The sequence below is a fragment of the Oculina patagonica genome, chromosome 13 (assembly GCF_052425735.1).
Source record: "Oculina patagonica isolate OP01 chromosome 13, crgOcupat, whole genome shotgun sequence".
NCBI classification, from domain to species: Eukaryota; Metazoa; Cnidaria; class Anthozoa; order Scleractinia; family Oculinidae; genus Oculina; species Oculina patagonica.
In genome coordinates, this window is record NC_135770.1 from 33,394,817 (window position 1) to 33,420,183 (window position 25,367).

Here is a 25,367-nt window from a genome sequence, read left to right on the forward strand (position 1 = left end):
AAGTCAATGGCGGAGCACATGTTAGGATTTTAACCAGCAAACATGGCTGCATTTCGAGTTTTTTAAACTGAACAAATTTTTGGGGGTGCAATAGCCCTTGTTGTAAGTTGCAGCAACATGATGAACTACACCAAGCTATATCAAGTGAATTGTCCAGAAGACCCAGGTACTGTGAGGCACAGAATATACCTTCCAGGCTAGTTTGAGAACCTGATTCTGAAAAGAAAACAAATGCAAAACAAAACATTTAGTTCTGGTTAAATTGGGTCTACCGGTATTTTATTCGAAAATTATTTTATTACTACAAAATTCAGTACATTTTTCAGTAGTATTCCTTGATTCTTCTTGGACCCAGACACCAAAAATACAGATTTCTATGCAATGTTTAAAAAAAAAAAAAGAGTTCAAGTGATTCGCCTGGGTTTCAAAACAGGAGAAAACTGATGAAAGGCTGATAGCTTTTAATTATTGCTTTTGAGTGTTTGGAAACCATGATGAAACACAAAGTTTTTGAAATGGCTTCTCAATCGCTGCGTAATTGCAAACAAAGAAGTGAGGATTGTACTTGCTGTATGTTTGCTGTTGATGTAGCATGTTCGTATCTATAACAAAGCGTTACATAAATCTTCCGTCTCATTTCGCAGTTGCCAGCGTAGTTCTGTTCAGTTGTGACCCTGCACCGTTGTGTTTCTCCATGGATTTATTATCCTGGCACACCAAATTCTTCCAATTCGTGGCTAACAACCAGCAGGAAATAAAAGCGTCGAGCTTCTCACTCTTAAAGAACAAAGCAGCTAGTTTTATCTCTTTTCCTCTTGTGTGAAAAACCCCATTGATTTACACTCCATTTTGTCAAGTTGTTTCAGCTGGTTCTGTGCTCTTCTCAACAAGTATTCAATACGCAGCCCGTCCGTCTTGGGTATAACAGAGTTTTTTCGAAATTCGTGTCTGATATGGTCTGCAAAACCAGGTTTGTCTTGACTCGCACGTAGAAACTGTTTATACAAGGAAAGCACTTGCTTCTGAAGACGACTTCGCACCATTTTAAACCGAAAACAGACAGTTTTGTGTCGACACTATCTCTTCCATTCCTCCGCCATTTTGATTTTTGTACGTTTTGCGCTTGCGCAGGACGTAATTCCGCTGTTACTACACACTGCGTGCTCATTTCATATCATTCTCGTTCCCAGGGTCTCTGGGACGAAAATGTTTCCAACATGAGACCTGACGAACACAAGAAAAAGCATCGTGCAGAATACAAGAAAAAACACGGAATTTCCAACAAGAAAACAGCTTCAAGGGAAAGGCATGAGACCACTAAAGATGTTAATCCTACAGAGACTCGGGAAGAAGAGGCTTTAGCGGATACAGACGAGGTACAAAACCCTGTTCAAAAACTGAGCTGGTTTCAGTGATATTTTGCAGTAAAGTTTTGAAAATAAGTTATTAAATTGATCTAAGCTTACATGTATGCTTAGCATAAAGAGTTCTTATCATTCATCATTTTCATGCTTTGCATGTATCATCAGGGAGATCACAAGCAGTTTTCTAGGAGAAATGTCTCAAGCAATTGGGATCGATATGAAGATTTTGAAGGTAAGTTTTGACAATGTTGAATCACAGGCAGACCACCCTATGTGTTCGTGGTTAATAATTGTTGACATAAGGTTATGTTTAAAAACAATGGCGCATATAGAAGATATATAGAGAAACATTACGTCGGCTTCGATTTACTACAAAATATAAAATTTACTCTAAATGATTCAATAAAAGTTAAGATGAAATGCTGAATGTGTCTTGTGTCGTGTTTTTTTGCCGCCCCGAGCCCTTTAAGACGTTTATTTTGCGAGATCATTTAGCGACCGTTAAAAGAGAGAGAGAAGAGAGAACAAGGCAGGCAGCTTTACCGCCGGCGGTCGCGACCTTGTCTAATTCAAGCTGGAACTGACGCTAAACCATCAAAATTCTCGCCTCGAAAACACCGGCATCCGATCGACTAGATATTTCTCTGTCCTTGTGCCGAATTAGAGCTTCACACTTCCAATATTTTTCGAGTAAAGCGATCCCGAAGTCTCAAAAGTAGCTTTCTCCATATGATCAGTGCAAAATTCTGGATCAAAGGAATTTGAAACATGCGAATAACAAAAGAAAATTTGACACATCTGTCAAACATCAAACGCACGTGCCCTAATTTTCTTTTGTTATTTTATTTGATGTTTGACAGATGTGTCAAATTTTCTTTTGTTATTCGCATATTTCAAATTCCTTTGATCCAGAATTTTGTACTGATCATATGGAGAAAGCTACTTTTGAGACTTCGGGATCGCTTTACTCGAAAAATATTGGAAGTGTGAAGCTCTAATTCGGCACAAGGACAGAGAAATATCTAGTCGATCGGATGCCGGTGTTTTCGAGGCGAGAATTTTGATGGTTTAGCGTCAGTTCCAGCTTGAATTAGACAAGGTCGCGACCGCCGGCGGTAAAGCTGCCTGCCTTGTTCTCTCTCTTCTCTCTCTTTTAACGGTCGCTAAATGATCTCGCAAAATAAACGTCTTAAAGGGCTCGGGCGGCAAAAAAACACGACACAAGACACATTCAGCAGTTCATCTTAACTTTTATTGAATCATTTAGAGTAAATTTTATATTTTGTAGTAAATCGAAGCCGACGTAATGTTTCTCTATATACCTTCTATATGCGCCATTGTTTTTAAACATAACCTTATGTCAACAATTATTAACCACGAACACATAGGGTGGTCTGCCTGTGGTTGAATCAGACCGCATCCAATCGAACAAAATCGAACCAAAAATCAATCGAACACCAATCGTTGGATTGGGTTCGGTAATCGAACAAAATCGAACATCTATTTTGCTGTGAGTTCGATTTTCGAACCAGTCGAACAAAATCGAACACAATCGAACTCAATCCGAATCGAATTTGTTCGGAATCCGTCTCTTGATAAGTAAATCACGCAGAACGGTGCACCGCACAAAATGTTCACAGTATAAAAGCTTATAAACAAACAAGTTCGGTAATCGAACGTTCGATTTTGTTCGATTGTCGACTGTTCAGTAATCGAACATTCGATTTTGTTGGATTGACCAAATTTTATTGTGAGTTCAATTATGTTCGATTACCGAACCCAATCAAACGATTGGTGTTCGACTGGGTTCGACTATGGAACGTTCAATTTGATACGCCGGGCAGAATGTATGAAACTGCAATACCAACCTGCAACATAAGAAAATCCAAATCTGGCCAAAGGGTAGCACGAATCTCATTTCCAGAGACCGTTTTTTTTTGGTTTGTATCAAGAACACAGACTCTATCTGGCCAAGTCCACTGGTTATTGTGCACAGACTCAGAGTGAATGCTGCTCAAAGATAATTGGCTGACAATCAATAATGAGCACTTTGTGCATAAATAAAAAATTCAACTAGGCCAGAGTACTGACCAATAATGGACTCTGAGGTCGAGATTGGTACTTAGAAGAGGTCTGCAAGGTGCTGAGTGGAGGGGGACAGGGGGGTCTGAACCTTCGCCTCAAGTAAATTTAATTCCTGCTTCCCTTACCTTTCCGTAGTGGTTCCCACTCTTTGTCCCGTATCCGTTCCAAATGTTATTCCTATTTTATTTTATTCCTTTACTACCGGTTCCCGCTGCCTTAGGAATCCCGCTTCTGCCCTCTCTTTTCCCGCTTCCCACCCCATTTCTCCCGGCTGCCACCCCCTTGTACCCCCACCACTGCTGAGTTCAAATGCAACATTGGTAAGCTGTTTCTTGATGTTGAATCACTTCATTTATTTCAGGTTCTAGTGATGAAGAAGATAGCACCACAAACATCACAAAGAGAGGCGAAGATTTCAATGTACTTCTTCAAAAATCAGGTAAAACAGTTGGCTGTTTTGAAAAGTATTATTGAATAAGCATTGTTTCCTTATAAGTTATTTTTAACATTTAGTGGCTCTGATGTTTTTTCTTTCAGAAAACCCTGCATCACAGTTTCGTTTTCAATCAGAGAAGGACTTGGATCAAGAAATTGAAGGTGACCCAAGTACGACACAAGTAAGTGATTTAGTAAAAAAAATGGAAACAAGGCTTACAAGCATATAGAAGGGATGACCCTATTCTGCAGAATGGTGGAATGAGGGAATGGCACTAATTTTCACCCAGTTTGCTTGAAGTTTTTTTTTATTTGTTGATAAGGGCAACATATAGTATTGCCCTAACCAACAAATAAAAGCTTTACGAAAGCAAGCCAGTGCCATTCCGTCATTCCACCAAACAGGTTCACCCTATAGCAGGCCAGAGTTGTTCAAAGGGTGGATAGCACTATCTACCTGGGACCAGTTGTTCAAAGGGCAGATAATGCTATCCACCGAATAAATCGTTATCCAGTGGTTGGGGTGACTATTGCGGTCATTTTGCCTACTGCGATAGTATTGTGATAGTCAAATTACTAAAAATTGCAATACTATTGCGATAGTAGTGACACTATTGCGATACTATTGCAATAGTATTATAATTAGTGACTTTATAGCGTTGTAATCATTTCTTTCTCCAAGAGGGGGGTGGAGTTAATATTCGAACCACCATTTTGAATGCAGATAAGGTCCTGGAGACTGGTGATGTCTGTGAAGTTTGCTTTTGTGGCTTGTGATACAGTACGGATTCTGAAACAACGAACAGAAAGCCAAGAAACGACGGCAGAGAACAAGAGATGCATTAATTTTTCAATCATGGAAAAAGTACTACAGGACACCATTTGAAAAACTATCTTAACTATCGATAGTTAATGAAACTATCACGATTGTTATCGATAGTTGAATTTACAATCGATGCATCGCTATTGGAGCATTCCCAATCGCAATGCATCGATAGTTTGATGTATCATTACACCCCTATCCAGTAGATAAGAGTTTAGAAAACATACTGAGCTATCCACCGGATAGTGATTTATCTGGTTGATAGCGTTATCCACCTTTGAACAACTGGGGCCTGTACGATAAATCACTATCCAGTGGATTAAGCCTAAGTTTGTTTCTATTGGTCTCTATTGTTCTGTTGTTCTATTGTTTCTATTGGTCCACTAGTTTTGGTGGTTGACAAAAAGGTAAATTATCTTTCATGCAAAATTAGGGATCTGAGGGTTTGTTTTATTTTTAATATTAATTTTTAGGTTTTCTGGTAATAGCTATCAGTATTACAATTGGAAGGCAGGCTTTCTGTCTGTCTTGAATTAGAAGTCTGTTTCAGTCCACAAAGACTAGCAATTAACATTTGTACCTATTGCTGGTGTTATACTTTCAATTCGGTGTCAGTGTTTCTAATTACTGTTCTTTCAACCCATTTCAGGTTGCTGCTTCAGCCCTTGAGATAAATTTTGGAGCTTTAGCAGCATCCTTAAACTGTGTTCCCTTGCATAAACGTCTTGATATCTCAGCTGATGGAATACATGTATGTACATGTATCTGTATTTCAGTAATACACTTATGTCTTAATAGGTAGACAGTATCACTTTGAATTGAACCCTTACAGGTACAACAGGCTATTTTTTAAGATGACCCTTATTCTAAGGCAATATGTTACCAGTAAATATACAGTGGAATTTCAATTTCCCAAACCTCCAAAAGAGTTGGCTCGATTTGACATAGGAAGCTGAGAAAGGATGTTTGGTTTGAGTTATCAGGAGGTTCAAGAAACCAAGCGTTCAAGAAATCAGGATTCTACTAAAAATTATTTTTATCAAGTTTTATTCATATCACCTCTGTTATGTATTACGGTAATTAATATAAACTTAGCAAAGTTAATTCCTTCCACAAAGTTTTACCAGAAACACTAAGGTTTTTTTTTTATTACGATGTATTGGCCTTCATATGGTACATGTTTTAGCTACCCTAGAGAAGTAACCTGCCAAAAGTTATAACCCTTAGGCTAATGAAAGTAGCAATAGGGAAAGGCTGCTAAATCCAATAGTAGTAATGGTCATTGTTTATTGCTCAAGCTGGTATAATTGACAAAAGAGACCACATCAGTTGCATGTAGTAAAATCACTCCTATCAGTAGTCTCTGAAGTTTAAGTCTCAAGTAATAGTTACTGTTTACTTAATTCTGCCATTAGATAGCAAAATGTGACAAGGCATAAAGAAAACGGTTGGCCTTGATATTGTTTTGTTTTTTAGTCAGACGTAGTCAAAGAGTTTGAATTAAATGCAGGCCTGCATTTAAAGGATCAATGTATTTTACCTTGGAGTTCTGATGATGAAACACCTACCAAGCATACAGTAAAATCAACAACAACAATAACAACAGAATCAAGACCTTCCCCAGGAAGCGCTCTTCAACATTCATTATCTCCACACAGTACAAAAACTAATGAACAGGATTTAATTGACAGAACTCCTGAAAAGTCTGGAAATGACTCTAAACAATCCATTCAGTCAATGAAATGTGATGGTGCAGATTTGTCGCATGTAAAGCAGGCAGGAGGCACTAGTGAACCACGTTCTCTGCATAACAAGGAAAACTTGCAGAATTCCCTGAAAGATGTTTTAAAAACTGTAAACACGTCGTCTAAGGCTGATCATACAGGTGAACAATTAGTTCAATTGGGTAATAATGAAGATGATGATGAACTTGAATTCCTTCTGTCGCTTGAAACACCAGGAGGTAAAGACAGTGCCAAATCTACCAATGGACTTCAGTCAAATAAGGTTAGTAAAAGGTGAAGCTTTTCTCACAAATCAGTCAATCAATTTAGGGGTGGCTACAGGAAATTCAGGAGGCGCGGTGGCCTAATGGTTAGCGTGCTGGACTCTGCATCAAGTGGTCCAAGGTTCGAGCCCTGGCTGGGGTCGTTGTGTTCTGTTCTTGGGCAATACACTTAAGTGTCATTGTCAGAGAAAACCAGGCAATGCCAAAAGATGGGGGTCAGCCGATTTCCCCCATTTTTTCAGCATTTAATACCTATCAGATAAGATTTAGATTGATGCTACTTAAATGATTTTCTGGCTTTTTAATCCCGAGATTGACCACCCCCCTAAGTTTTGGCACAGAAAGAGCCAAAATTTCACATAAAAAAGGCCATCTTCTCGGTTCTTAAAACAAATCTTCCTTTAGCATTAAGCTCACATATTTTTTTCTCAAGCTAAACTAACCATTTCTAGATGTTATGAATGTTTTAAAACACATTTTGAATTTAACTGTAATTTTTGACATATTTTCTAATCTGGGTAGGTAGCTTGTGCCTGCAGCATAGTAAATTTCGGGGGATTTTTAAATTTCATTTTTTCAAAAGTGCGGTGGTTTATTTTCTATTTAATAACATTTTAGAACAGTCCATACCCTTCTTAATCAAAATCAAAAATTTATTGATTGGCACAATAAACTCTTTTTCCACGAATTTTGTTCAAAAATAGCTAAAAACGCTCTTATGGCTATTTTCGCGCCAAAATTATATTTCGGTCATGTGACATACCATCGATAAAATTACATTTTCAATGGCGTTGTTGAATTCTTATTTATTGTAAAAGTTTAGTTTTTTGTTATAGGGGGATGCCTCTGGAGAAATCTTGGCAATTATACAGGAATTGAGAGGTAAAATTTACCACAAAATACCAATAACAGTTGGTATTACAAACGTCAAAACAAACAATATAGAAAATCTAAACCTAAAAGTCATTTCTTCCAAATACAACACTCTATTCCAGAACTAGCCTTGTTTAACATATCCCGACAACAACAAAAAAGCATATTTACTACTCTTTCAACAGCTAAGTACTATAACAAAACTGAGTCACAGAGCCATATACGTTGTTGTAGAGTCTTTATAGCTGTTGCTTTGATAATTTGGTCCTCGCTGTTATAAACACAACTTACAGCAAAATAAAATAAAAAAAATCGACTATGTATTTGACCGTTGATTCAATTTTTTCAACAGTCGACGAAAGGTTATTGCTTTTGTTAAAATAATTCCACTGTCTTGTAAGTGTTGTTCTACGGAGAGAAAGATAATCATGTTGCATTGTCAAACACTTGAATCAAAATCGCGTACTGCCATTAACGAGCAGTGGAAAACAGCGAGTGTGGCCTTGTGATCCTCAAGGACCGAGGTTTTGCCCGGGCGGTTTTGATATCAAAAAACAAATGGTAGCACTTCAACATTAATGAACAATAATAGAAGTACAAAACTTTGGTTATACCTCCCAAATGGAACCATGGTTTGTATTTTTCTTTTCCGCCACTAAATGACAGCTGCCTAAATACTAAAACGATATAGAAAGTTGCTCATTTATTGAAATTTAAACACCGTGTGATTTTTTTTTAATTTTGTATTTCAACTCTTTCCTCCCAAATATGTAAAAAACATTTATTTTTTCCGCAACTTCGCACCGCTTCGCATTCATTTGGCGCGGTTTCAAGACGCAAGTCGTGATCCTGTGCTAAGCCAAGGTTGAAGCTTTTGCCCGTGGGGCGTAACGTGATACGTTTTCTTTCGGCAAAAACCTGCGTTTCAGATGGTGAGGTATAAAAACAAATTTTACCTATTTCTGACACGAGCAAGACTTTGAGTAGGCTATGAGTGGCTCGGTATAAGTACGTTTTCGTGAGTAGCTTCCATTTGTCTGCAGCTGTAATGCAGTGCACACATCTCTCAACTGTGCTAATTTAAGCGTATTGAGCTTTCCAGAACTCGCAAGTTCACAAACGTTCACTTCTTCGACTTGAATTGGGTGATTGGGAGCTTCGATGTCTCTGTACACTTCCTGACGTATGGCTTGAATGCAGTCTTCTGATTCAAGGGCTTCAAGGTCTTCCTCCGCAATTTCTTCATCTTCTTGGCTCTCAATTTCTCCAGTTTGCCTTTGACGCTGTATCGCTGACATTCGTGAGAAAAAGCTACTTATCTGTTTGGCGGTCCTCCATTCCTCTGGTTTGAATTGGAGCTTCCCACTACCATCTCTGACACACTTCATCTCTCTAGCCACCTGCACTGGATCAGCCTTTTGTCCCCCAGCAGCTCCCTGGTTAAATTTTTGGAGAAGAAACGCCTTTACTTTTTCTCCCATCCTGGGGCTCCTCTTAACCGTTTTAAGCGCCCATCCTTCACTGCGGCATTCTGCGGTACCTGAAGGACCTGATTCTCCAAAAGCAATACGCTGGGCTTCTCCGCTCGACACATGCATCTCTGTAACTATGTTGGCCCACTTCTTTCTGGCCTTGTCGTAAACTGACTCGCCATCTGACTCACGCACATGTTTGCCTGCATCCATGTGAGCCTCTGCTTCCTCTCGAGTCTTGAACGTGAGCACACAGGTACTTTCATTGCAGGAAAAGATTTCTCCTCTTGGAGTGGACTCTTGGCTAACTGTTCCAAGGGTGTTGCTACGTGGGCCAAAGTCCTTTAGCACTGTCAAGCCAGTTTCTGCCTGTTGTACAACTTCTAACTCGTTGTACGATAAAAAATTGCCAGGTCCAATGCTGAATGCGCGCCAAACACGTACTCCGTCCTCTTCAAAGGAAAAATTGTTTAGAATGCTGATTCCCGGTAGCTTGTTGGCGATTATCTCTCTGCTTGTGTTTACTTTCACAACTGCTGCCCTGACTCCCTTTAGCCCTCCATGAGACTCCAATGCCGTCTTCATGTCCTCTGCACATATTACATCATGTTTCTCATTGACCCATCGTCGTATATGTGCCTTCATTGGTGCAGTCTTGCGATCGCAGATATCTTTGCCTGACTGCGGCTCTGAGAAGTCATAACGCAGGACATTGATGTGGGTTCTTTGACCAATTGACGGAAGGCTAAGCAACAGGGGACCACTATGGTAGCACCCTGCGTTATCAGATCTCAGATAAACGTTCTTTATCTCGGGTGACTCTTTCTTGATGGTTTCAAGGAGATGCTCTATGATAGAGGCTACAGCGAAGCTGTCCTGTGTGCAGTTATCAAGTATGTGGACAAAGCATTCCACTTGAAACTTCTCAGGAGCCTCCTTGGTGATTACAGCACTCACATGCCAACTTCGGCCTCGTTTCCCGAAAAAATCGCTCATCCGTTCCCTGTATCGTTGTGGGAGGTATTTCATGGCCCAGTCCATAACGACTAAGCATGATACTGAATCGAGTTGTGCAAGAGCATATTGTTTCCCCTCTTCTTGATTTACCGTGCGAAGTAAGTGCGCTTTCCAATCCTGGATAGATGCCGCACTCAGTTTGAATTCGTGGCTTAATTGCCATCTCTGCTCTTCGGACATTTCAGCATGGTTGATTTCAGATTCAATTTCCTTGAAAACTGTTTCAAGGGACTCGCATGTCTCGCAGACGATACTATGTTCGTGCTGACATGTGCCTTGCAGGTTGGCGTTACTTGGATCACTCAGTGCATGTGTAGTGCAGTGATCAGCACAGCTTTCCTCTCTGCCAACATGGGACTTAAACTCAGTCTTGAGGTATCTCTTTGCCTCCTTGATTTTTTGCTCTGATGACTTCAACCAACTAGCCTCTGATCCGTGGTCACCTAGCGTCTTGATGACGTCAAGAATAGTGTCTATGGCCTCCGTTCCTTCTGCTGTAGTGTTGTCGAGCCCTTGCAATGATTTCTGCATTGACGCACCACATACCTCAATTATTCTGTACAATGAGCGCTGTCCTGCTGGCTCGAAATTCTGCTCTTGGCAATAGGCTGAGTACTGCTCAATGATTCTGGATGGTATCATAGTTCTCACAACTGCTGGAATAACGATACTCTCTCCTGTATCGAGTCTAAGAACTTTTGTACCAAATGCAACGTCTTGCACCATGTCAGGTCTTGCTAGATAATCAACAAAATGATCAATTTGAGCAGAAGAGATCCGTGATCGAAAAATCGGGTCGTTTGGAACTGGCTGACCTTCCCCGACCTTTGTGGCATACTGACGTGCTTCGTCTATTCGCCATTTTGTCAGTGTTGGTATCATGGCCATTAACTCCTGCTTGCTAAAATCATTGGCAAAAAGAGAGAGTATTTGTCGTTTAGTTTGCCACGACTCGGCCTGGTTGTATGACTTGATCAGAACATCTATTAACCCAGAACTTGGATCAAAACTTCTTCGTCTGGTGGCACCAGCAGAACTTGTCGTAACTGATCTTTTCTGTCGAACAGCCGTCCAAAGTTCTTCTTCCTGGCCTGGACTGAGGACTGTCAGTACTGCGTTGAAGGTTTCTTTAGCTTTTCGCAGATAGTATTTTTGCTGAGTTGTAGATATGTCATCCCAAGACGTATTCAAAGTTGATAAAATGGGGCTAACTCTTCCTCCGGATAAACCACTGACGGCGTTGTTTAACAGCTGTCGTTTCTTTTGTTGTTCTTCTATTTCGTCGGACCAGATGCTGATTTCCTCTTCAGGAACACTTTGTTGAGATGATTGCGATGACGTTGTATAAGGCTCTTCTTCTGTATCATCTGATGATGCCAAAGCGTGCTTCTCTTCTCCCCATAGCGGCTGTTCACAGGCGTCTCCTTCATCAGGTGGTTCCACGTGTTGTGCACGTGGCTGTTCACAGACATCTGTTTCACCAATAAGTTGAACCTCTTGTGGCTGTTGTCCTTCATCAGGCAGTTCAATCTCTTCTGGCTGTACAAAGATATCTTCTTCATCAGGCACCGAAGACTAAAATTGAAACAAAAGGGATTGACTACATTTGTACTGTTTGTTTTAGTGACACAGTAACTATAGACGTAATAAGAGGTCCACTCTCGAATATAGCACCAGAAAATCAAGTGCTTTTAAAAAGTCTCGCTTAATATATCATTGAGTTTTCGAACCTGTCTTTTACCCAGTCCCATTTAGAATTCAGAAAAGGATAGAAGAGTACCGATGAGATAAGGAACGGGTGATTTGTAAGCGAGAAGGGAAGTGAGAAAAATTGCGCTGCTATTTTCCCTCTTATCTTCCCGACATGGCCTGTGCATTTCTGTAATTTTTCTTTCCTTCACTTTTCTGCGCGTTTGCACTTTGCCATCGCCGGAATCTTACGTAGTTTTCTCTCTTTCTGAACTATAAACAACGACTAGATACAAGTCAGTTCTCAGAAGGTTACGCCTATAGTTTTATATCCCAATAAGCTCAATCAGTGGAAAAAACAGTGTGCAGTGTCACAAGATATCGACATTGACAGCGTAGTTACTGCGCGGTTTTTAAAGGAGGTCCTTCTTTACTACAGATCTAGAACAGTAGCTAAGAATTTACCGAAGACAAAGCGAACGTAATGGTAATGCTTAATGGTGAATTTTTTGATGGGGAGGACAACTACATTGAAAACATTGATATTGCGCGCGCGTAACTAGTGCCAGTCCCAAACCGTGCGCTTTAATTTAAAATACCTAAAACTTGGAGGAAAGAAGGTAGTGTTCCGATTTTCTTAAAGAAATAAAGATAAAATAGCCTTCTTTTTAATCCTCTTATGGAATTACCGTTTACGTGTAATAACGGAACGCCAATGAAGAGAGTGTGAAAATGCGGATGTTATTACGCTATAACTTTCATAATAATGCGAGTTTCATAAAAACCATAGGTAGCATTAAGCACGTGGACATTCTTTATCTGTTGGCACTAATTCTAATTTTCAGTTCCATATGTCTTTTCAGTTTAAGGGTTTTTTCTATTTCGGTCACGTGACTTGTCAAATATGGCCATGATATGAAACACTTGAAGAACTCTTCAAAGAAACAAAGTTATGCAAAAAGCTTATCCGTAGGATATTAGGTATCTAGAAAATGACGGTCAGAACTTTTCTTAGCAACAAATTGGTACGAAAATGAACAATTGTGCGTGAAGATAATTGGCTGTTTTTCAGGAAGCAAGAATCGCAGTGGAAATATTTTGAGATGGCCATACCAGTCGTTTTGTTCAATGTTGCAAAAAATACTTATATAAGCTTTGATATGTGTAAATCGCATTATTGATACTGTGGTGCTTACCAAAAAAGTATTCGTTTTGTTCCATGCATGATCACTTGATTGTGTTTGCGACAGATAGTCCAAACATCATGAAACAGTAAATGAATGAAAGGGAATAATACACCTTCCACCTATTTCTCGAAGTGTCCAACATGTAGAAATGCGGAACGGCTTGAGTTACTAGGTTCCGAAAGGAGCAGGTATCTTTTACTGTACATAAGTTTCCTCGATTTTCAGGAGGTAGGTGTGGTCCTAACATTTATGACTGTGAATAAATCAGTCTTATAACACCTTAAAAAAAATATATGGTGCAGTTGGAAGGAATATGCACACGCAACCTGTTGAAAGCCGCTTGCCCTGTCAGGACCCTCCACACTGCGTAGTCTGTAATGCTCTGTGCGACATTTTCCGCAAATAGCTGAAAAAATGGAATACATAAAAATGGATTTCAGTGGATTAGAAAAGAAATCCAGGCTATAAATTACTAAGTGAAAAATGGCTGTCAAATATGATTTGGCTGTCTGCAGGATACAAATTTCTTACAGGTTCGGTTCCTTACAGCAATGCTGTAACTGAAATGCTGTTATAAACCGAAAGCCGGTTCAGCTTCCCACAGATCGATACCCCAAGATCCATGATATTTATTAATGGTTTATTAACTGGCATCAACGCAAATTGTTTAGACTATGGGAAAATAACGCGAAACACGATCAATTGTAAATAACACGACCAACGCAAACATTTGTGATTGTTGTGTCAAATAGGAAATGAAACAAAATGCAGAAGAAGATTACTTTTTACAGTACAAATCTCCCTTTGAGGTTCTACGTAAGCCACGGCCACACAGTAGTTTAGCAGGTCTGGAAATTATGAATTACGTTTAAATCGTAACAGTACACGAAAAACGCTTGTTGCACCCACTATTGCTATCTTTCTGGTAAGTCTTGGCTTGGCGTTTTTCTTAATTTAATTAATGTAAAATATTTGAACTATTTCGGTGGAAGGAACCCTGAGACGAATAATTTTTCCTATAGTGGCCAAAAGAGCTTTACGCATCCCTTTACACACTAACTTGAATAAACATCTGACCAAACGATTTGGTTGTCCAAAATAAAACGGGCAAAGAGATTCTCGTGACTTTGAAACAAACATTTTGTTTGTCTGAAATCTTGAGTTGTCTTTCTCAATTTAATTAATGTAAAATATTTGAACTTTTTTGGCGGCGAAACTGAAAAGGAACCCCAAGACGGATTATTTTTCTTATAGTGATCACAAGAGCATTGAGCATGATCCCTTTACACACTAACGTGAACAAACGTCTGACCAAAATATTTGGTTGTCAAAAATTTAACTGGTATAAAGATTCTCGTGACTTTGAAACAAACATTTTGTTTGCCTCGTTTAATCTGTACGATCTATGTACATCTTTGGTGAAAGTTGTGCTTGTATGCAAATTCTTACACAAGTTTGGACATATTTCAGTTGTTTTTAGTAATAAAAACAACAAAGATCAAAACAGGGATGTTTTGCGCTCTTATTGGCGAAAATTGGAGTACATTAAATAAATAGTACAAAGGTGTTTACATCGGGAGCGTCACGATATCAGTTGCGTTACTACAAAAATATGAGTGAAAAACGTTTTTTGAGGGCCAAATTGCTTTAGACTTAACAATATTTTTTTTATCTCAACTCCTACCTGTGTGCACTAATGTATTGTGAGTGAATGTTATCGTTTTGGAGTAGAAGAATGTAGTCGAATCCATGAAGGGTACGCTCAAATTACAAATGTCAAACAGTCGCACTTCTTAAGAACATAAATAAGTCGTTGGCAAAATTTTTAAATATTGAATGAAACTCACCAGATCCTATTGGTACTGCAGAATTGTGTAAAACGAAGATTTCTTTTGACAGCGTGAAATTGACGCGGCGTGGGTCCTTCATCTGTTTGCGTTGACCCTCGTGCAATGGATAGCAACATGTCGCAATTTTTCGACCTCGCCAGTCAGTTACTAGTTCCTTTCTGTGTTTGGGACAGATAACCATAGCTGCCACCCTATCTTCAGGCAAATCAAAATACCCTGCTCTGTTTAATATAAGCTCCGTTTCCGTGATTCCTGGATTTTCAGACCGCCAACCTCGCTTGGAGCTTACACCTAGACCAAGCAAGTGGGCTGTGACATCTTGTTTACAAGCATTTAAAGGCAATATTGTGCTAGACCCGACGGAACTACACGGTGATTGTTCTGAAACGAATGAGCAATTCATATCACAGGACTTTTAGATTGTTTTTAAAATGAACTGAACGCGAGAGTCACGAATGGCACAGTAACATTACCAAGAACTGACAAAACTTCCGTGTCGGGCCGAAAAAAAATGACATCCCTTTGTCTCACATTTAGTAATTAAGTTGGATCAACTGCCGATAAGACTATATTAAATTAACTATATCTAATATAATTGGGTTTTTTCTGCGCTGTATTAAAGAGAAGAAAAATGGTTATCTGAAATGCCGTGATAATCCAAGCGGTACTTGCTCATGCATAATACGACTGAAATTTTGCGGGAAAAAAACAATGAGTTCATGCCAGGGTCTGCAGAATGGATTTCTTTAAATTGTGCATAAAATTTCGAAATAAAAATGGGCAATAATTCCTAAATTTTCTACAATACTAGAACTGCATTAAAATACAACAATTTCTTTTGAAATCTAATTCACTTGAAATGTAATTTCATTCACGTTATGCAATATAACTGCGTGACGAGTTTTCGCTCGAAAATAGCCATAAGAGCGTTTTTAGCGTTTTTTTTTTTTTTTCGTGGAAAAAGAGTTTATTGTGCCAATCAATAATTTTTTGTTTTTGATTAAGAAGGGTATGGACTGTTCTAAAATGTTATTAAATAGAAAATAAACCACCGCACTTTTGAAAAAATGAAATTTAAAAATCCCCCGAAATTTACTATGCTGCAGGCACAAGCTACCTACCCAGATTAGAAAATATGTCAAAAATTACAGTTAAATTCAAAATGTGTTTTAAAACATTCATAACATCTAGAAATGGTTAGTTTAGCTTGAGAAAAAAATATGTGAGCTTAATGCTAAAGGAAGATTTGTTTTAAGAACCGAGAAGATGGCCTTTTTTATGTGAAATTTTGGCTCTTTCTGTGCCAAAACTTAGGGGGGTGGTCAATCTCGGGATTAAAAAGCCAGAAAATCATTTAAGTAGCATCAATCTAAATCTTATCTGATAGGTATTAAATGCTGAAAAAATGGGGGAAATCGGCTGACCCCCATCTTTTGCCATTGCCTGGTTCTCTCTGACAATGGTTCTTTTTTTTGGGAGGTATTTTTTAGCGCTGGAGGAGCTAACACAAGTGCCGAAGGCGCAAGCCACGAGCCTCTAGGGGGATCTGGGGGCATGCCCCACCCCAGGAAATTTTGCAAATTTAGGTTCTCTCAAGTGCCATTTCCTGCATTTTGACATCATTTCTGAGGTGGAAAGAGATCAAAAACTCTCTAAAGCCTGGATACACCACGGGACACTTTGCAGACACATGCATTGTAAAGCGACACCAACAACAGCAAAACATGTTCGTTTGTAGTCTTTGTACTTTATTCGCAGAAATACGTCAAGGCCGCGCCAAGTAAGGCACTTTAGTTCGTCTTAAATACCCCAAAAATCCCTGTTTAAATCAAGTCACCCAAAAAAATACTTGCCAAAGTCTCCAACCCAAAAAAATCCCGGAATCGAAAATTTCAAACCCAAAAAAATCCTTCGATCATCCCCGTCATTTACAAACCGGAGTACCCCCCTGGGTGTGTGCATTTAGACACAAATATTAAAATTACATACAGGGTCCACGGCTAAGTGGACAAGAAATTGAAAGAATGATGAATTATCTGACATGTTGAACAAATTATGTATTTTAGAAACAGCTACTGAACATATTCCATGTCTTTGCAAGTACAGAATTATTGTATTCTCAACGAATAAACAACAACCTTTTGAGCAACACAACTGGCATGTTTAATTCCGCCATGATGTCGAGCACATGCTCTCTCACTCATGCGCACTAACCTTATAGGTACGCAAAGCGTAGATACAATATCCCCCTTTTCCTAACAATGTGATAACAGGGGTTGTGAAATAGAACAGCAATGAACAAGAAATGTTTAACAACCTGAGTCCAGCCTAGCACAGAGTAATGTGTACCTAGTTTACAACATAATCATTTAAATAACTGGGAATACGCCGTTCTCGGGAAGGCCTCCCAGAGTGTCTAGTGTCCTGTGCTCTAATGTTCAAATAACTAGGGGTGTGGTCTTCACTGGAAGGATTTCTGGGCTGTCCAGTGTTCATAGTTGCCTTGTTTACTTTCTTGACCATGGACACATTTCGGAATAATCGTGCCTGTCCCCTGGCAAGTTCAACACTAACTCCCTTTTTACTGACGACTGTAAAAGGTCGTGGATCATATCTCGTTGTTAGCTTGTTCGCACGTTTTTGAAGTAGCAGTACTTGGTCCCCCTGGCAGATGTTGGAAGGAGTGGCCTTGTGACGTTTGTCCATGTATTCCTTTGCCTTTGACTTTCGCAGATTGTCATTGGCGCATGCCGTTTGGAGCACTTTTGGGGGCCGAGAGAGATCCAGTTGTGGAATCTTGGTTCTGATGTGACGGTTCATCATGAGAGAGGCAGGTGACACACCGGTAGAAGAATGTGGAGAATTTCTGTAATTCATTAAAAAGACAAACAGTTCAAGGCGCCAGTTTTTCCCTTCTACATTTGAGATTCTAATGATCTTTTCTAGTGTTTCATTAAATCGCTCAACCTGAGCATTGGCAGCGGGCCAAAGAGGGGTGATCTTGCGATGCTTGATCGCCATCTGTTGACACCATGCTGCAAACTCACTTGATCCAAACGGGACGTTGTCTGAGGTAATGACTTCAGGTATCCCATGTGTTGCGAACATTTGAGTGAGGTGTTTAATTGCTGTAGCTGCTGAACTTGAGTGTGTGATGTGGACTTCAGGATACTTTGAGGTTTCATCAACCGCAACAAAGAGATACTCCCCGGACGGAAATGGACCACAGTAGTCAACATGTATTGTGTGCCACACTTGTCGAGGTGAATCTGTCATTCTAAGAGGTTCAGGGGGAGGCTTTGGTCCTACAATTTGGCATCCAAGGCATTCACGTACATAGCGCTCAGCTTCTAAATCCATACCAGGCCACCAAACTCTTTGCCGGAGGTGCTGTTTTACTTTGGTGATGCCTTGGTGCCCCTCATGTGCTAGCTGAAGAATGCGAGGGCACATAATTTCAGGAATTACAATGCGATTGTTTCTCAGAACAAGGCCTCGCTTCTGAGAAAGTTCTTCTTTTAGAAGCTGAAAGGGCTTTGGTGCCTTTTCCCAGTTGTCAGTGTCAAGACACTCTTTGATGACTGAGAGTGGGGTCAGATTCTGAAGCAAGAAGCAACTCTTGAAGAGAGATTGCAGGCGGAAGAGAATCTACAATAAGGGAGTTTATGTAATTCTCTGCAGGGTCCCGGGTTGTGTCAGCTGGAACAGGTTTACGTGAAAGGATGTCAACAGCATTTTGGATGCCTGGCTGGAAAACAATTCGGGGACTGTAATTTTGGAGCCTTAGTCGCCAGCGTTCAATTCGTGGAGAGGCATTACCACGCCCATTGAGGAGAACTTCCAGAGGTTTGTGATCACCCACTAAATCAAATTGACTGCCATGGATGTAAAAATGAAATCTCTCACATGCCCATACTGCAGACAAGGCCTCTCGCTCTGTTTGGCTGTAACGTTGCTCTACTGGTGACAAACTACGACTTGCGTAGGTAACCGGTCTGATGGATCCATCAGGGTGCTTCTGAGTCAGCGCACCACTGATTCCAATTTTGCAGGCATCATGACGTACTTGAGTGGGTAGGGAGGGGTCAAAATGAGCTAGGACAGTGTCACTTGAAATTAGGTTGCACAACTTCTCAAAGGCTTCAGATTGCTCCGGGCCCCAGGACCACGGAGAGTTCTTATGTGTGAGCTGACGTATCGGTTCTGTCATAGCGGCTAGGTTTGGAACAAAACGGGCTACTGTGTTGACTAATCCTAGAAAGCTTCTTGCTTTAGTAGCTGAGTTGGGTGGCTGCATTTGCTTGATTGCTTGGATGCGATTCTTGTCAGGAGACACACCGAGTGCTGAAATGTGGAAATCATAGTAGTCCAGTTCTGTGACACCAAATAAACACTTTAGTGGGTTAAGGTGATTCCACTGAAATAGAAGGAGTATTAAAAATTTTCTGAAACTTGGTCCAGGTTACAATTATGTTATGAGCATTAAAAAAATGAAATAAAAAATGGGGGTCACCGCGCTAGTTTTTGTGTAAAATGGATGGGCATTTAAGTAAATATACGGCCCGCGAGATATATATTAGGAACCCTAGTAATCCAAATGGGGATCGCTATTGTTTCCAGAAAAAAATCATTTTGCTTTAAAGAACTAGTCTAGTTCAACAAAAAGGACTTTTATCTTATATTAAAAACTATTCTTATTGTACAGGAATTAAGATAATGAAAGAAATTTAAGATTTTGCTCCGTGCGCACGTTAACGGCACTACCTAAAAACGTGTTTTTTACGGCATTAAAATTAAAATATCTCAATGTAGAATTTTAAACTTTTTTTTAAATCGCGATATATTGTAGACAACAGTTTGACATTTAAATTAATGCATTAAAAAATGGGGGTCACCGTGCTCGTTCAAGAGAAAACGACCATTTATTTCCCTACCGAGCTTAGTCTGAAGGGAATCTCGTAGTGTTCTGTGTGCGCGCGCGCTCGTGCGCGCGCTAAATGACGCGAAAACTTATGCGCAGAAAGGATGCGCAATGCAATACCGTGGAATCACCTTAACTGTGAGGTTTTTCTCTTGGAGGCGAAGCAAGGTGCTCTCAAGACATTTGTCATGTTCTTCTTTTGTGGGGCCATGAACCAGAATGTCATCTGCAATGTTTCTGGTATTAGGGCATCCCTCAAGGACCTGACCAATCACATGTTGACATATTTCAGATCCCACAGATGCTCCATATGGCAAGCGTTTGTAACGTCGGAGGCCAACATGGGTCTTGAATGTTGTCAGGTGACGAGACGATTCTGCAAGTTCAATTTGATGGTAACACTCTTTTAAATCAATCTTGGAAGAGAACTTCGAGCCATTCAAGTCGTGCAGAATTTCTTCAGATGTTGGGTATGGATGGTGTGTGCGAAGGAGAGCTTCATTGGGTTTTGACATATTCACACACAGTCTGATGTCCCCATTTGGCTTATCGACAATGACCACTGGTGACACCCAAGGCGTTGGACCAGTAACGGGCTCAATGATGTCTTGATCTTCCAGTTGTTTAAGCTTAGCTTCTACCCTACTGCGGTAGTGTGTGGGTATTGGACGAGAGTTCTGCACTACAGGCTGTACAGTTGGATCAATGCTGAGCTCGAGTTGATAGTCCTTCAGTTTCCCAATTTCACCGCTAAACACTGCAGGGAACTTGTCAAGAAGGTAATGGTAATCACCAGATACAGTCAACTCTCGTTAAAGCGGACACGCTCGGGGTGTCGTTTAGTGTCCGTAATAGCGAGAGTCCGTAATAACGGGAGTCATTTCCAGTCAAACCTTATTCGCCGGGGATCTGGATTTTGTCCGTAATAGCGAGCGTCCGCAATAGCGGGGTGTCCGCAAGGCGAGAGTTGACTGTATTGGTGAAAAGTCCATGGTAGCAGAGGCTGCAACATGCAACATTCCCAGACGAGTTGAAGTTTCACGACTAAGGAGACAGCCAGCATTTCGAGCTTTCAATACCAAGAACCTCGTAATATCCATCTGCCCTGAAGGAGCTGTCACTAATCCAAAGAATGACCCAGCGAGGGGAATTGGTGTAGGGTTATCTTCTCCATAGAGGCGAAGTCTCACATCTGTTGGCTTTACCGGCAATGTTTTAGTAGCACTGATTGTTTCATAAGTTGCATAGTCAATAGTATTTGCTGTTGCACCTGAATCGATACAGACTTGGACTGGGGCACCTTCGATGATGACACTAATGTCAGTTTTTTACTTGTTTAGGACTAACTTGAAACACATCATAACTTTCATCATCAGGGGAATCATGCACATATTGTACCTTGAAATTGTCTGACCTCTTTCCTTGGAGACGACCTGGGGTCAGTGCTCGTTTCAGGCAAACGCGCCCAAAATGGTGTTGAATTCCACACTGAGAACATGTCTTGTTGAAAGCGGGACACTTCGGGGTTCGTGGCTTGTGGTCAGCCACATTTCCACAGTGTGTACATGGTCGCTTACGGTCGCCAAAAGTGAAATTCACTTGTTCTTCGTCCTCAGTTTGCATTGTCAACTGATGGGCGTTCTCTGAGGGAACCTGGGGCGAGGTGTTTTCCATGTTGGTCGCTTGGAAATTTGCTGATTCTGTTGAACGCGCTATTTCGATCAATGAATTTAATGTTGCAGATGACTTTTCACGAAGAAGGCGTCTGCGTAGTGCAGAAGAATAGCAATGTTCAATCAACTGATCTTTGATGGCCTCGTCGAGTGAATATTTGTCAAATTCACAGTTTTCGCCCAAACGGCGTAGACGTGTGATGAACTGATCGACAGGTTCAGTTGCTGCTTGATGTGCTTGGCGAAAAGAGTGCCGTTCGAAATGCAAATTCTTTTGAGGGATGAAATACGCATCCAGGCTATTTAGAGCTTCTGCATAGGAAGTACCAGTGTCCGTTAGTGTAGCAAAGATGTCTTGAACAGCTGGACCCGCGGTGTGAAGAAGCAAAGCTCGTTTACGATGGTCGGCTGTAAATCCTTTTGCATCGATGTAATATTGTAGTCGGGTTTTCCACCGAGTCCAGCGTGGGCCGACATTGGCCGCCTGTTCATAAGGATCGAAGGGTGGTACGGAGGTGATGTCTGCCATCCTCGTCGCCAAATATTGTATTCTCAACGAATAAACAACAACCTTTTGAGCAACACAACTGGCATGTTTAATTCCGCCATGATGTCGAGCACATGCTCTCTCACTCATGCGCACTAACCTTATAGGTACGCAAAGCGTAGATACAATAAGAATATCTGTTTGTTCCCGAGGGTAATTCTATAACTTTCAGAAATTTTGGTTAGTATTATTTTGCAATGCTTACACATAGTCCTAGACTAACAGGACTACCACAAAACAACAAATGCCCATGCTTGCTTATCCAGCCAACTAATGATAGTTCTGATTGCTGCGGGCGCCACGACAAGGATTGAAAGCAAGACGAACATCAATGAACTAATGGAAAAGAATAGAACTTCTTATTATAGTACCAAAATGTTGGGGCTTCCTCCGATAATCCTGGCAAGGAAGGTAGTCATCCGTGCTATCGACCGGTCACAGCCTTTTGATTGTTTTGTGTATCTTTTCAACCTCCCAAAAATGCCGACTTCAAAAATTTTAGGGGGTTCATTCAATTCATTCAAACCCCTCGAACCCCCCCCCCCCACCCTATGGGCCTGTAGTGCCTCCCTTCACCCAGGTGTATAAACGGGTACCTCATCTAATTTTCACACCTAACAGAAGTCAGTGCCTCAACTCCACTCCTATTCCACCTATGGAATTTCAATCAATCAATCTTTATTCACTCTTTTTGCCAGTGAGGTTTCAGCCCACTGGCCAACTGTTAGTGGGTTAACAACTCTCTCTGGTCCTACTATGCTGTTACTTGAACAACTCTACTGTAGCTGTAGATTTTTCTGACAAATTAAACTTGATGTGATTTTATTTTCCAGGTTACTTCTGCATCTACAAAAGTTCCATCCGCATCAGAAAAGCCGACTGTACAGTCTGCAAAGAAAGCTGCTGAAGATGATCTTGAAGACTGGCTGGATAGTGTTCTGGGCTGAATTGATTTATTGTTGTAATAAATATCGTCTTATTAACGCAATAGTCTCCAGATTTGTTGTAACATTTGAATCAATAAACAGGGTTCGTACAGGTCATGGACAACCAGTACCTGGAAAGTCATCATGGAATAATAGAATTTCATTTTCAAGGCCTGGAAAGTCATGGAATTTAAGTTTGGGTCATGGAAAGTCATGGAAAATGGTATTGATTGTACAAAATAAAATAGGCAGGTTATTTTGTTGTGAAGAGAAGAGTAAAAATATACCCTAAATCAAGAAAATTTTTGAAAACTCCTAAAAAATGGTCAAACTTAGGTCATGGAAAACTTTGAAGTCATGGAAAAGGTCATGAAAAGTCATGGAATTTCAAAAGCTCAAGAAATGATTCAAATGATTTGATCAAGAATTTCTCTATTCAACATGGTCAGCTCCATGACACTTCTTGTGTTTTTGGACAGAAGCAAGGGGGGTCGTGATCCCGTTTCACACACAATTTTAACCAAATTCACGTCAGCTAAACTTGAAACAGGAGAATTCATGAACTTTTTTCATGAAATTTTTTCTAGCTGTTTTCATGCATCACGGTCTAGTTTTTGCCCTTTTCACACATCATACATAAACCCTTTGCTACCCTCTTTTTGGTGTGGCAATTTCTTGAGCAGTACAACACCTCAAGCCTAGTTCCAAGGCTTTCTCTCTTTTGTTTTCTGACCGCACAAAGCCAGGGATGGGAGTGGACGAGTGATCTTTGGTGGTGTCACTGCTCACAATAGAGCCTAGATTCCCTTGAGCCAAGAATGCCTAGTGACCAGGCTGCAACTCCCCTGTAAAGTCCATTCCAATCCTAAGGAACACCCATCAGTGCTGGTCCTTAAATGCTAACTGCATGCAGCACGAAGCCACTGAAAGCATTGCTACTTCCAGCCCAGATGTTATCTTGGCATCTTCCAGGCATTCAACTAGTTGGGCTACTTGGCTTTTTTTCGCTCAATCCTCTTTGCACTGCCCCCAACTATCTGAACATCTGGAACAGTCAAAGGTTAATCTTTTTTGTCCAGTTGACCCACTGCCTTGCCCTTGTTCAATAGTCACATTTTGTTGCCATTGCATCGTGTACAGTGCTTTGCGTCATGCTGTTGCTGGCTTGACAAAGTATTTGATGAATTTTTGACAACTTCTTGACGCTGTTTTGACGACTTTTTGATGACTTGCTTTAAACAAGCCAATCAAACACAAGAACTGTGATAGGCAGAGTTTTGAAATCCTGAGGTCAATTCAATAAACATTTACACGTAATTTTCAAGTGAGCTATTGTTGTAGAGGTTGAAAATCAAAAGCTACACTTGTAAATGTTTAATTGAATTAACCCCTGCATTCTCTCTCTGACAGTGGCCAACCCAACCTCTCTCATTTTTTTTAAAGAAAAAGTTATTAAAAATAATATTACCTTTATTAATTGAATTATTTACAAGCAACAATCTCTAACAAGTGACAATGCTCATCAACTTTATTATTCTTTTGTTTTGATTTATTTTCTTTGTACTTGTTAAAAAACTTTCCACTGACTTTCAATGATACTGCTCACAGCAAGTTCAAATCAATTTATTTATTCCTATGTGATGATGAAAAAATAACTCAAGCTTTCAACCTGCTTACAGTTTTTCTTGCAAACTTGTTACAGATTAATTTAATTGCTTAGCAACATAATGATTTCAAAGTTCCAGTAATAGCCCCACCCCACCCCCTACAGAAAAGTTCTGGCTCTTTCTATGAGTACCAGACACAAATGACAACACATTGTTGAACATTGTTTTATAAGTCATTGTATTTTGGTCGATATTGTTTGATGTCTTTTGTTTACGTTATTTTATGTGACTGTGTCTAGTACACAAAGAAGAAGCCAACTAAGAGTTCAAAATAAACCTATGGGCATCATACATTTAAAGCTAGCTCTTATTAAGCAATTAATTTATTCCTATTAAAGAGCCCCATCTGGAGAGCTTGTTTTGCATTTTGTCATTAAATCATGTTTAGACTTTTGATCTTCATTTGATGACTATAGAACTGCAGTGTTTTTTTTTTCTACTCTGAAATCTTACTATATGCAACATCCCCTCCAAAATAAAGTCCAATCATTATTGAATGCAAATTCCTTCTGAGGATACCCCACCTCCCAAAGAATTATAACAATCTCTTATGCTATCTTCAGACCTAAGAGGAACACAAGGTGTCACTCTGGCTTCCAACCAAACTCTTTTTGGCACAATCCTCTTAGCCTTTAGCTTTAACACATTTTTTTCTTTGCTTTCAGCAAGGATATCCCACCCTCTCACCCCCAAAGAAATATAATAATAACAACCCCGAAAAATACTTCTGTGCAAAACAAAAACTACTGTCAGTCATAATTTTACAGTCTGTGTCATCTGTAACTGATAACTCCGATTTTCAAATAAAATAATGTCAGTTGCAGTTTAAC

At 40.1% G+C, this 25,367-nt stretch overlaps 1 protein-coding gene across 1 annotated transcript; it reads left to right on the forward strand.

Moving 5' to 3' along the window:
* The first annotated feature begins 1,203 nt into the window (after positions 1–1,203).
* LOC144635224 (uncharacterized) lies at positions 1,204–22,985 on the forward strand. The gene is made up of 7 exons (XM_078494315.1): positions 1,204–1,376; positions 1,530–1,596; positions 3,811–3,888; positions 3,987–4,066; positions 5,357–5,458; positions 6,184–6,714; positions 22,778–22,985. The coding sequence occupies exons 1-7, from the start codon at positions 1,218–1,220 to the stop codon at positions 22,889–22,891; spliced, it is 1,131 nt and encodes a 376-aa protein (XP_078350441.1). The 5' UTR covers positions 1,204–1,217; the 3' UTR covers positions 22,892–22,985.
* The last annotated feature ends 2,382 nt before the right edge of the window (positions 22,986–25,367 follow it).

Coding starts and splice junctions, on each gene's coding strand:
- LOC144635224 (XM_078494315.1), top strand. CDS start 1,218: ATGAGACCTGACGAACACAAGAAAAAGCATCGTGCAGAATACAAGAAA. Junction 1,377..1,529: donor CTTTAGCGGATACAGACGAG/GTACAAAACCCT, acceptor ATGTATCATCAG/GGAGATCACAAGCAGTTTTC. Junction 4,067..5,356: donor GTGACCCAAGTACGACACAA/GTAAGTGATTTA, acceptor AACCCATTTCAG/GTTGCTGCTTCAGCCCTTGA.